This window comes from Haliotis rubra, unplaced genomic scaffold (assembly GCF_003918875.1).
Source record: "Haliotis rubra isolate DU_JTF1 unplaced genomic scaffold, ASM391887v1 Scf1, whole genome shotgun sequence".
Classification (NCBI taxonomy): domain Eukaryota; kingdom Metazoa; phylum Mollusca; class Gastropoda; order Lepetellida; family Haliotidae; genus Haliotis; species Haliotis rubra.
The window spans coordinates 574,458-586,499 of NW_025764891.1; the positions used below are offsets into that span (position 1 = coordinate 574,458).

Here is a 12,042-nt window from a genome sequence, read left to right on the forward strand (position 1 = left end):
CTTCTGTACCCTCCTCGCGCGTCCAAGACAGAGTGCACCTTGTTCTCATGCCCCTTATCCAGTTCATACAGAAAGTTCCACTGGTGCTGGGTGACCGAGTTCACCCCAGGCATGCTCAATTGGGTTGAGGTCTGGCGAGCATGCTGGCCGCTCTACACCCTGCTGCCTAAGGAATTCCGTGACAATCCTGGCCCTATGAGGCCTTGTGTTGTCGTCTTGCAGTAAAGAGGGTCGACCATAAAATCAATGCATAGCTTGCAGGTGCTGCTATAGGGAGCATCTCGTCCCGATAACGTCCGGTAAAACAATCCTGGAGTTATCCTGCCCAAACCATGACCGATCCTGCCCTATGAGGCCTTGTGTTGTCGTCTTGCACGTGCCTGCCTGTAAAGAGGGTCGACGACATATGTTCTGTCTGAAATCAATGCATATTCTTTTGACTTTTGCAGGTGCTGCTATAGGAGCCAGTGCATCTCGTCCCGATAACGATGTCCGGTAAAATTGCAGGTGGATTTTGTAAACGTGTTGCATTTGTAACAGAATGTATCGGACGTTAAAGAACGTAATAATGACATTTCAAAGGCCTGATGTGTTTTTCCATACAGTTAAGAAAGTACATTCAGTTGTATATATCCAGATTTTAAAGAAAGAGTTATAAGGACGCTGAGTATAATATATTTTGGAGACCAATTGCATAGGTTATTTTTATTTCCAAATAGCCATGACCGATCCCCATTCGGAGTTAATTATGTTAATAACAATTCTAAGATAGCGGTTAGAACAATCGAAAAAAATACATTATCAGACATTCTACCATGACTTCAGTAAACACTGGATTGTGATTGGTTAATTAAAGTCATTCAGAGGTATATAATCACGTTATACAGGTCTCTGTTTTCCGTGCGCAATCATACATGGTTTACGGTAATGCACTATTTTTGTCTGCCCACTAACATGGCGGACGCAAACAACCTACCGATGCATCGATAAATTACGGCGATTTTACTGTCGGAAATTACACATATGTCTTTAAAGATGGATTTAGCGATGACGGGCTCGACTCACTACTTGCGTAAATCACAGCAATAGGTGTTTATACATACAAAAGTACTTCGAAAGCATGGAAACAAATATTCAGTCGAACAAGATCAAAACATCGTCTGCTTTCCGAATAAAAATTCAGCAAAAACAAATTTGTTTACGTTGATTCTATGTTATGTCAGAATAGATCCAGCAATAGACTGCTACAAAATTTCCGTGTTAAATTTATTATCAGCTTTCGTCAACGATATCGCCACTGATCTTGATCCGGTAACGGAGGATGCATTAACATCGAACGCCGAAGAAATTTTAATGCCTTCCGTCCACATAAATAAACAGTTGGGTTATCAATCAAACAAAATGATATTTTGAAATTTGTACTGTTTCAAATTTAGCGGTAGTAAAACACAATTAGATCTACAGAATCTGCAAACCGTTCTGTTTAGCCCAACATATTTTTTTTCTAAATGTATAATATCGTTGAAAAAGTTATTTAGCTTAGTCATGATCCCTCTTATCCATTACACTGCTTGATCTAATGTAGTCTATTAAAGTATAATTAATTACCTTACCGTGTTTATGCCAGAGGCACACCCTCGTGTCCTGATCCATCCTTTCGGAAATATCACCACAAATCTGGCTCTTTGTCAACAGACTCGCGAACATAATAATAATAATAATAATAATTGCATTTATATAGCGCATCATTCACTAATAAATGCTCTGTGCGCTTAAGATGGAAATTGACACTTGAAAAGATGCCAGCGAATCCGATTCAATTTGAATTCACTACACTTTGAAGCCACTAGGTCACAAAACACTTTCCAAAATGTAGAAAATAATATCCGTAGAATCGAATTTGAGCACAAAGTACACACATGAGTGTGTAAGAGTCACCACAGCTGTCGCACGCAGACGTAGAGGTGCGTGAAATCGTCAAGTTGACAGGGCGCAAAATTCAACAGCTCTAAATTCGGTACAACACGGACTTCTCGTTACAGCAAAAGCGCCCTACTCGCCTTAAATTTTGTACCAGTACCAGTAATTAGATATCAAAGACTATCTCAGTCACTGGGCACAATCAGGTTAACCTTTGCACAAACTGTCAGAGGCTCTCCTGTCGCATCTTTCCAAATTTGCACGTAAATGTAAACAATGACTTCGAGAAAGGTCAAGGCCATGAGGTTGCTACCACTTCTCTGGTGGGGAAAGCGTCTACGGTGCGGAATTTTCAAATGTGAACCAAGCTTTTTAAACTTATTTGATATATGTTTTCCAACTTATCAGTTAATGATTGGTGATTGATGCATTGAAAAAACAAAACGTGATTTGTTATTACTGAATCTGTAGTTTGTTAGTCATTGACGGTTTGCCACCAAACACCCCGTTTCGGGCGATACCACTTGAGATTGGAATGCGAGGCCGCTTCACGTATTGACTCGTTACCAAAGAAAGAGCTCCACCTGAAATTGTTCATAAAATTGTCATGGTAGAATGGAGATAAACCTACTGTGTTGGAAAATCAGAGGTATATAACGAAATTATAATAGCTCTAAATTGTTCATTTAAAACCTCACGCTACGCGTTCGGTTTTAAATTAAATTTAGAGCTATTATAATTCCGTTATACTCTACCTTGATTTTCACACACAGGTTTATCTCCTAAATAAAAGTATAGTTTTTGATGACGTAACAATTGAATGACGTTATCCCGTCACTGCGCCATTCTAGCGTGCCCCTCGTAATCGAACCATTTTACATTACGTCACAATGTAAGCGACGTCACGATGCATGTCGGTTGTCATCGCCTCGTACGGCCTCCTACAGTAAACTACACCGTTGCATCCAGTTTCTTGGTTTTGCTGTTGCTTCACGCAGCTAACATCACTGGTGGAAACACTACGTTTATGTTTTACGACGGTTAAAATGTGTCATTGCGACTCACAAGTTTTCAGCGACACGGTAACGTTCGTAATGTTTACATTCCCATATATGCAATTTTTGAATGTCAGCTTGACTACTCAACTTCCTCTGGATGTACTGATCTAAAACGTTGGTAGTAGAAATGCAACGTTCATATTGCCCCATATGGTTTACGTTAATGACAGATGTAATTAAAATAATTCAGAGAAGATATTTAATCCGAACGTAAACCGTCATCAAGCTGTTATCATTTGTTTTTCTCTGGTAACGTTCGTCTTAACGTAGGGGCAGACACATCAATAGAACAACGCGCCAGTTAGCCCTGTGCGAGGATTCTTAATTTAGGTCATCACGTTTCGTCGTTGTTTTTCTGCCTTAAATTAATCGTAATTATCTTTAGAAAGTATTAAATTTGGCATCTTAGAAAGAAATACACTTTCGCCCTACCACCATGTATAGTGTAATAAAACACACTTTCGCCCTGAACTATTATAACGTTGAAACGCTCGTGCTTTAAGCATAATAGTTCAGGGCAAAATGTGTTTATTACTGCTATGACATCGGTGTGTATAACGAAGTGTATTTCTTAAATATAGTTTAAACAAGATTTCCGCCTTGTACAGTACAGGAAACATTTGTGATCGTCAACTTGGTGGCATGCCGTGTATCTGGATCGCCTAATTGTAAGAATAACAGAAAGAGAACAAAAGTATATTCGCTTCATATATGACCAAAAGAAAAAATAAGTACAAAAGTTGAAAACTGAAGTGTCTTTTCTGTTAATAATATCCGGTATATATCTTGTATGTCGGGTATTGGTTACCGATCAATAACTGTGAACCGCCTTGAGGTATGTACTGGGTATTAATTAATCTTTATCTAATGGTGAATGAGTTAAGGAGTTGATGCCCTGATCAGTAGTATCAAGGCTTCGATTAACGTTGACCTGGAACCTATTTACATCTCGTGTTTATCTTACTAGAGAAGCCCGGGAGTGTATGTATAGTTGTGTTTGTCTGGGAAACCAATCGTAGGAACCAAGGAAAGTCTGGGATTCGAGTTGTGGAAGGGACGGCACCTTTTAGAATATATTTATACGTGGAAGATATAAGAACATCGATAATATGAATACTAAAGAAATATATATTCAAAGAAATATAAATAAGGTCGAGATAACCAATTCCTGCCAAGTCAATAATAACATACATGCCTTTCACAATTTGAAAAATATCAATAGTATGCAAGCGTTCAGATCTTTAAACTTAGAAGTATTTAACAACACACGGACACTGGTATTTCAGTTGGTTGGTTTTACACCGCAGCATACATTTATTAGCCAATGGTAACACACATAAGTTAGAGACAGACGTTTGGGGGCACCTCTGTTTGATAATATTCCATTCATAAAAGGGCATGGGAGAGTTCAGCCAAATATGATACAAGACAACAAAATCTGCAAATTCCATCTGTTATTTGCTTATTAAAACTAAAAGTTAACCGAAAAACAATGATTAAAAAAGCACGGCATGAAAACAACAAAAATACAATGGAGTATGATACAGTTACCAATTTTATTCTAAACTTAAATAAGAGCACGAATCAAATACAAATGTACATCACCTCGGGGGGGTTTCAGCGGCAATGCAAAAAATAGTGACAGCGTAGGATCATACGAAAGCAGTGCTTATAGTAAGTGAGTGAGTGAGTTTGGTTTTACGCCGCTTTTAGCAATATTCCAGCAATATCACGGCAGGGGACACCAGAAATGAGCTTCACACATTGTACCCATGTGGGGAATCGAACCCGGGTCTTCGGCGTGACGAGCGAACGCTTTAACCATCAGGCTACCCCACCGCCCCTTTTTAAAGACAGAGACCTAATTGCAAACTGGTCGAGTTTCCAAAAAGGGTATCCAGGGTAGGGTTGATCTCCGCATAATTGCTGGCCTTCTTGTAACTAGAGAGGTAATATGAGATGGTAGACAAGATGTTGCTCCCCTTGTATACCAAAGAAAAAGACTCCAGACGATTCTCCACCTCCCTGGGTCAGAATATAGTGGAAACGTAATCGTGATTAAAACAAGCCTACAGACATGTCTTTTTGCATTAAGATGAACTATTTCACCTTTCTAACAACCTGCAATACTTTGGGTTGATGTTGAGCTTCAGAAAATAGATAGATAAGTCCAGAAATTACATCGGGAACTAACATAAGAAGTACTGTAAAAACAATAAAGGCTATTCCGACTGATCCTATAGTGACGGCGCTGGGTGTGTTGTCCTGGGCGCTTGTCCGCTTCCTGATGGTCTTGGAGAGGTTCTTAGTTTCCAGACGAAGCATGGCATGGATGTCTTTCCGTAACATCTCAAGCCGTTCCTCAGTGATGTTCCAAGGAGCATGGTTTTCGCAAGGACACCCACAAACCTGTGGAACATCTACGACCGCTGCACTTGTAACAGTAATGGCAGTAACAGAGTCAGTCATGCTTGTTAGGTCTGTTTGCAGTGTTACACGGGTTGGAGACAAAGTGCTAAAGGTTTCTGGACCGTTTGTTATGTGTTCATATCCGGAAGTAGACTTCAATTCCGATGATGAGGACGATGTGATGAATGATGTGGAGGTCACGGGTTCAGCTGGTGAACTGGCTCCGAAATCAAAGGCAGAGGTTGTGGTTGACGGTGTCGTCATTGCCGAGGATGATGCTGATGCTAGTTCTCGTGATTCAGCAGTCGTTGTTTGAGGAAAAGACTCAGACACTGTCGTTATTGACGTCATGAACGCCGAAATCTCATATGATGACGATGGAAAAAGAGTCGATGAAGGAAGAGATGTTGATGTAGTTTCCGTAAGTGATGTAGTTGAAGAAGCCTCCCAAACTGTGTGAAAAAGGAATAATGTATACATCTGAGGCAGTCTAGGAGCACATTTCATATATTATACAAAATCAGAAAAGAAAAATACTTGTGAAACATATTTATAAGCAATAACGTTTCCGGCATTTTTTCTTTCTTCGACAACATTTGGAATAATACCTGTGCATAATTTCTGTTAATGGAGTCACAGACAGTTTTTCGATATGATCACATCAAGTAAGCTCTGCTCAACCACAGGTTAGACTGAGCAAAGATCTTAGTTTAATTTGCTGTTGTTGCATGCTCATGACCATAATCAGGTATGGATCGCAACTCAGGTATGGATCGCATTACCTCGCCTTATATTAGACTACGAACACACAAACAGACTATTCTTAGCTATTTTTTTATAATTCTCCGTCTCTTATGTATTAAAGGAGCCCCATTAGATCCAAATTTGGGCCGTATCTGATAATATGCAATGACAAAAATTCACTGTTCTCACATTATAACAATATTAGTTAGGTTCGAACTATTTCATGATCAACCAAATAGATTTCAGAAACTCACTCATATTATGAACTGTGATGAATTGATGTAGAAAGTTTACTTAAGACTACAAATGATTTTGCAATAAACATAAAAATCTATAATTTTAACATTCATGGAGAATAGTCAAATCTGCTTTTATGACGCACGAAGCATTAACCCAGCTTCATAACGGCAACGTGTAAATAATCAAGACTACGCAATCCAGTGATTGATATTTGGATCAATGACCCATGACCTCAGGGCACAATCAGCCACAGTCACAGACGGTGATCAGTCATTCTATGTCTATTGCAACAAGCAATTTCTGTCAGGGACCGGAAATTACCTCAGAATTCAAGGTGGAAGTGAAAGCGTAATTTCACGGGTTTGGGTCTGGCAGACCAAAGACCATGATCATGTTTTATTTGGGTTCCGAACCTTAGTCAGCTTGTTCAGAATGATTTAGGCATGCATTTTCGCACAGCAAGTTCCAGTACCGTATATACTAGATGAATTAGATACTCACCAAAGTTCATGTTGAGTGGAAAGGCAATGCCATTGTACTTGTCCTCATTAGAACCATAGAGATATGAACCAAATTCCAAAGTCCCATCGCTATAGGACAAAGGCCAGTTCTCCACCTTCCTGGTTAACACATCATATTGGCATCCGGGAATTACTTCCCTGGACACTCCTGCAGCAACTACTCCAGCGCCGAGATCTGCTCTGTCGACGACTGTCGCAACGTACACGTACTCGCTCACACCAAGGATGTCAGTCACGCCATAATCCAGGAACATGCTTGTGGTAAACATGTTATTAGCAGTTAAGATACACATGGAAGCGTCCCCAAATGTTTCTCGATTTGAAGTCTTTCCAAATGCGACAGCGAGTACAGGATTGTTTGAGCTTATACATTGCTGGCCTGTGTGATCTGTGTCGATGTCCATGTACTCAAATGCGTTCAGGTCGAAGGATGAACCATTGCTGAATAAAACCTGGGTGTTGTTGGAGGCAGAGACAATTCTGTTTATTGTTCCTTTCGACCCATGTTTGATGAGGACATAACTCAGACCAAAGTAGTCTTCTGGAATCAACATCTCTTGAAGGGTATCCCTGGTTCTGTCGGCGGATACGGCATCGTCCTGATGTCCCGAGATGACAACGATCGGCTTGTCGCTTACAATTCTGGTTCCAGTAAAATCTCCACTACAAGTCATGCCATAGACATCATAGGCATCAAGGACGTGATTCGAAGTACCACCATTTCCATGAACATCACATCCCTCACCGCTTGGAAGCTTATAATATACGTCTACATTGGTTTGATCCATGATTGCTACAATGAGCATGACTGGTGCTGCGTCCACATCATGCCTTCTACCGTGGGTCACTGCAATGTATGAGGTTGATAAGGCATGGAAGGGAAGAGCCATGTATCCAGATGCCTTGTTTCGATAACCATCGTAGACGTAGACTGAAACCGGTGATGTGGATGCAACGTACACTGCAGATGGTGTGGATGTAAAATATGCATTGTATCTCAACTCTCTTGGCAGTGTTTCTTTCCACGACTGGCCAGGTTCCAGCGTTCTTGTCAGATTCCTTTGAAGCAAGGGGATGGTGATATTGACAACTGCCCCCAGCTCAGCTGAGATGAACAGGAGCGGGTTCCCTTGCCTTTTTGGGAGGTCTATGAACGATAGCATAAACTCAGTTCCTCTTTGATCCTGTCCAGCAACCTTATCTGAACATGTAAAACAAATAACACGGGTTTAAAGTTTACCGTGTCGAACGCTCCTACAGAAATATTTAGTGTCGACTATAGAAAGAAATAATCATGAAATATTTGTGTCTGAGATGTCATTTTTGTGGTAATTCAAATGTCACTTCCCAATGTCTCGTAAACCTTTTGATAATATGTCAGCCATTGATTTACACGGTGCGTTCTGCCACTCAACCTAAAGCTGACCACAGTGTATGTATATTCATTTAAAACATGAAAACAGTTGTTCTTTATGTACAAAGACAAATCAACTCGACATCTTTCAGCAACGGACTCGTGAAGATCCGGGTTAGAATTGGTCTTCAGTAAGCACTGCTTGTCGTAACAGGCGACTAACGGGATCGGGTGGTCAGGGTCGATGACTTGGTTGACACAGGTCATCGTATTCCAATTGCGTAGATTCATGCTCATGATGTTGATCATTCGATCATTTACAGACCACCGCCATATAGCTGGAATATTGCGGAGTGAGGCGTTAAACAACCAACCAACCAACCAACGTTGGTAGCAAGTATGACGGAATTCGTATTCTACTTACTCAATATGGCGAACATGACGCTGCACACTGAAAGCATCATCTGAAACGCATCATACATCTATAGTCAAAGCTATGTATCACACACATAACATTGATTTCCTTAAACATGCTAAAGGGGCATCTTGAACAGACCAACAGCATATTTCTTTGACTACTATGACGATAGAGTAATATCTCACATGGTTAGTTAGTTTGACCACACAGAAATGGGATAACAAACAACGGAGAAAACAGAGTTAAACTTTCGAGGCAGGCATGGATATAAACTGTTTTAAGGTATATAGTTCCCAGTAAAAATAGATGCAAAATATTTTTAAAAATCCAAATGCATACACATATACTTACCCACTGAGACTTGTGAACCATGTTTGTCCTACACCGTTCCATCTTTAAGAGAATTTGGAATAATTGCCTCAGGAAATGACAGTTATGCCCCAGAACTCTCTTAACCTATGCTCATAAATGATTCCGATTGACCTTTTCGAATAACATTTATACTTCGTTAGAAAGATATCGATATATTGATCTATACATTAAACGGTAACCAACCATCAGCAACATAGCAACAGACAACATCGTCGTATTAGGCGCTTTTGTTTTACTCATCTGTGTATTGGTTTATCGTTATTCACGACTCATATCATGGGTGCTTCTTAAGTGGATTTTAAAGCAAGTATGTGTCTGGGTTGGTTTCGTTAAAAAAACAAAAACACATTATGAACGCTTGACTGAAAAGTTTTTGTTTTGTAGTATATGAATTCGTGAGCTTTAGACATTGAGCTCTGTAGTGTGTAGTCATTTGGTTTGAACATGGTGTTCAGCGGTGTATAGTCATGGTGTTCTGAAGTGTATAGTCATGGTGTTCTGAAGTGTATAGTCATGGTGTTCTGAAGTGTATAGTCATGGTGTTCTGAAGTGTATAGTCATGGTGTTCTGAGGTGTATAGTCATGGTGCTCTGTAGTGTGTAGTCATGGTGCTCTGAAGTGTATAGTCATGGTGTTCTGAAGTGTATAGTCATGGTGTTCTGTAGTGTATAGTCATGGTGTTCTGAAGTGTATAGTCATGGTGTTCTGAAGTGTATAGTCATGGTGCTCTGAAGTGTATATTCATGGTGCTCTCTAGTGTGTAGTCATGATGTTCTGAAGTGTGTAGTTATTTGCTTTGAACATGGTCCTCTGAAGTGTGTAGTAATTTGCTTTGAACATGGTGCTCTCAAGTCTGTAGTGATTTGCTTTGAACATGGTGCTCTGAAGTGTGTAGTCATTTGCTTTGAACATGGTGCTCTGAAGTGTGTAGTCATGGTGCTCTGAAGTGTGAAGTCATGGTGCTCTGAAGTGTATAGTCATGGTGCTCTGAAGTGTATAGTCATGGTGTCTGAAGTGTATATTCATGGTGCTCTGTAGTGTGCAGTCATGGTGCTCTGAAGTGTATAGTCATGGTGCTCTGTTGTATGTAGTCATGGTGCTCTGTAGTGTGTAGTCATGGTGCTCTGAAGTGTATAGTCATGGTGCTCTGACGTGTATATTCATGGTGCTCTGAAGTGTATAGTCATGGTGCTGTGAAGTGTATAGTCATGGTGCTCTGACGTGTATAGTCATGGTGTTCTGAAGTGTATAGTCATGGTGCTCTGACGTGTATATTCATGGTGCTCTGAAGTGTATAGTCATGGTGCTCTGAAGTGTATAGTCATGGTGCTGTGAAGTGTATGATCATGGCGCTGTGAAGTGTATAGTCATGGTGCTCTGAAGTGTGTAGTCATGGTGTTCTGAAGTGTATAGTCATGGTGTTCTAAAGTGTATAGTCATGGTGATCTGTAGTGTGTAGTCATCGTGCTCTGTGGTGTATAGTCATGGTGCTCTGAAGTGTATAAGTATAGTCATGGTGTTCTGAAGTGTATAGTCATGGTGCTCTGTGGTGTATAGTCATGGTGCTCTGTAGTGTATAGTCATGGTGCTCTGAAGTGTATAGTCATGGTGCTCTGTAGTGTGTAGTCATGGTGCTCTGTAGTGTATAGTCATGGTGTTCTGAAGTGTATAGTCATGGTGCTCTGAAGTGTATAGTCATGGTGTTCTGAAGTGTATAGTCATGGTGTTCTGAAGTGTATAGTCATGGTGCTCTGAAGTGTATAGTCATGGTGCTCTGAATGCATAGTCATGGTGTCTGTGAAGTGTATAGTCATGGTGCTCTGAAGTGTATAGTCATGGTGTTCTGAAGTGTGTAGTCATGGTGTTCTGAAGTGTATAGTCATGGTGCTCTGAAGTGTATAGTCATGGTGTTCTGAAGTGTATAGTCATGGTGATCTGCAGTGTATAGTCATGGTGCTCTGAAGTGTATAGTCATGGTGCTCTGAAGTGTGTAGTCATGGTGTTCTGAAGTGTGTAGTCATGGTGTTCTGAAGTGTATAGTCATGGTGCTCTGAAGAGTATAGTCATGGTGATCTGCATTGTGTAGTCATGGTGATCTGCATTGTGTAGTCATGGTACCATGATGTGTGTAGTCACTTGCATTGAACACAATGCGCTGCACTGTGTTGAGATGTACCCTGGAATCCTGGACATGGTACTCGTGATTGTGTCTTCATATGCTCTCCACATCGTGCTCCTAAATATATAGACGTTGTTGTCCAAAATTACGTCTCTCTCTCAGTGGTTGTGAGATTCAGCAAAGTGGTAATTATATACGCCCCACCTTCGTCGTTTTCCATACACTGACACTTGACACTGCAATATAACTTAAAGGCTTAACATCGATGAAAAAAAAATCCTGTTTTAAATCAGTATGTAACGCATTAGGTATGAAGTTTCTTGTGTGGTGGCGGTAGGGCAACATAGGATATGTTTACACTTTTCGTTAACGCCTGGTGTCACGTTCATTGAAATCGACATGTTTGCCTTGTATGCCATGTGTATTGGTTTCTGTGGATAATCGAGACTGGTAACTTGAGTTGACGTTTCCATACACAAAGTGTGCTTTTCAAACATACATTGCGTGGCTTGTCATTCTGTTTACTTATAAGACTGGAAGGCAGCTAGAGAATGGTCAATCTTAATACCTTTCTCGAATTGCCAGACGAGTGTAAGTGTAAGTGTAAGTGCATGTGCAAGTGTAAGTGCAAGTGTAAGTGCAAGTGGAAGAGCAAGTGCAAGTGCAAGTGGAAGAGAAGAGCAAGTGCAAGTGCAAGAGCAAGTGCAAGTACAAGTCAAATGTAGGTGCCAGTGTAAGTGCAAGTGGAAGAGCAAGTGCAAGAGTAAGTGTAAGTGATGAGTGATGGTTATGCGTCTAGATATTCAATTACGAATCAGTAACTGAACTGGGCGATAGGGAGTCATTTACAAACACATGCTCATGAATCGTACAGTGTCACTAGTATT

General features: G+C 40.5%; 1 protein-coding gene across 1 annotated transcript; it reads right to left on the bottom strand.

Annotated features, from left to right (window-relative positions):
• Positions 1–4,840: 4,840 nt before the first annotated feature.
• LOC124282991 lies at positions 4,841–9,095 on the bottom strand. Its single transcript, XM_046719365.1, has 4 exons — positions 9,016–9,095; positions 8,671–8,710; positions 6,873–8,093; positions 4,841–5,839 (listed from the first exon to the last, which is right to left on the bottom strand). The coding sequence occupies exons 1-4, from the start codon at positions 9,055–9,057 to the stop codon at positions 5,079–5,081; spliced, it is 2,064 nt and encodes a 687-aa protein (XP_046575321.1). The 5' UTR covers positions 9,058–9,095; the 3' UTR covers positions 4,841–5,078.
• Between the last annotated feature and the right edge of the window lie 2,947 nt (positions 9,096–12,042).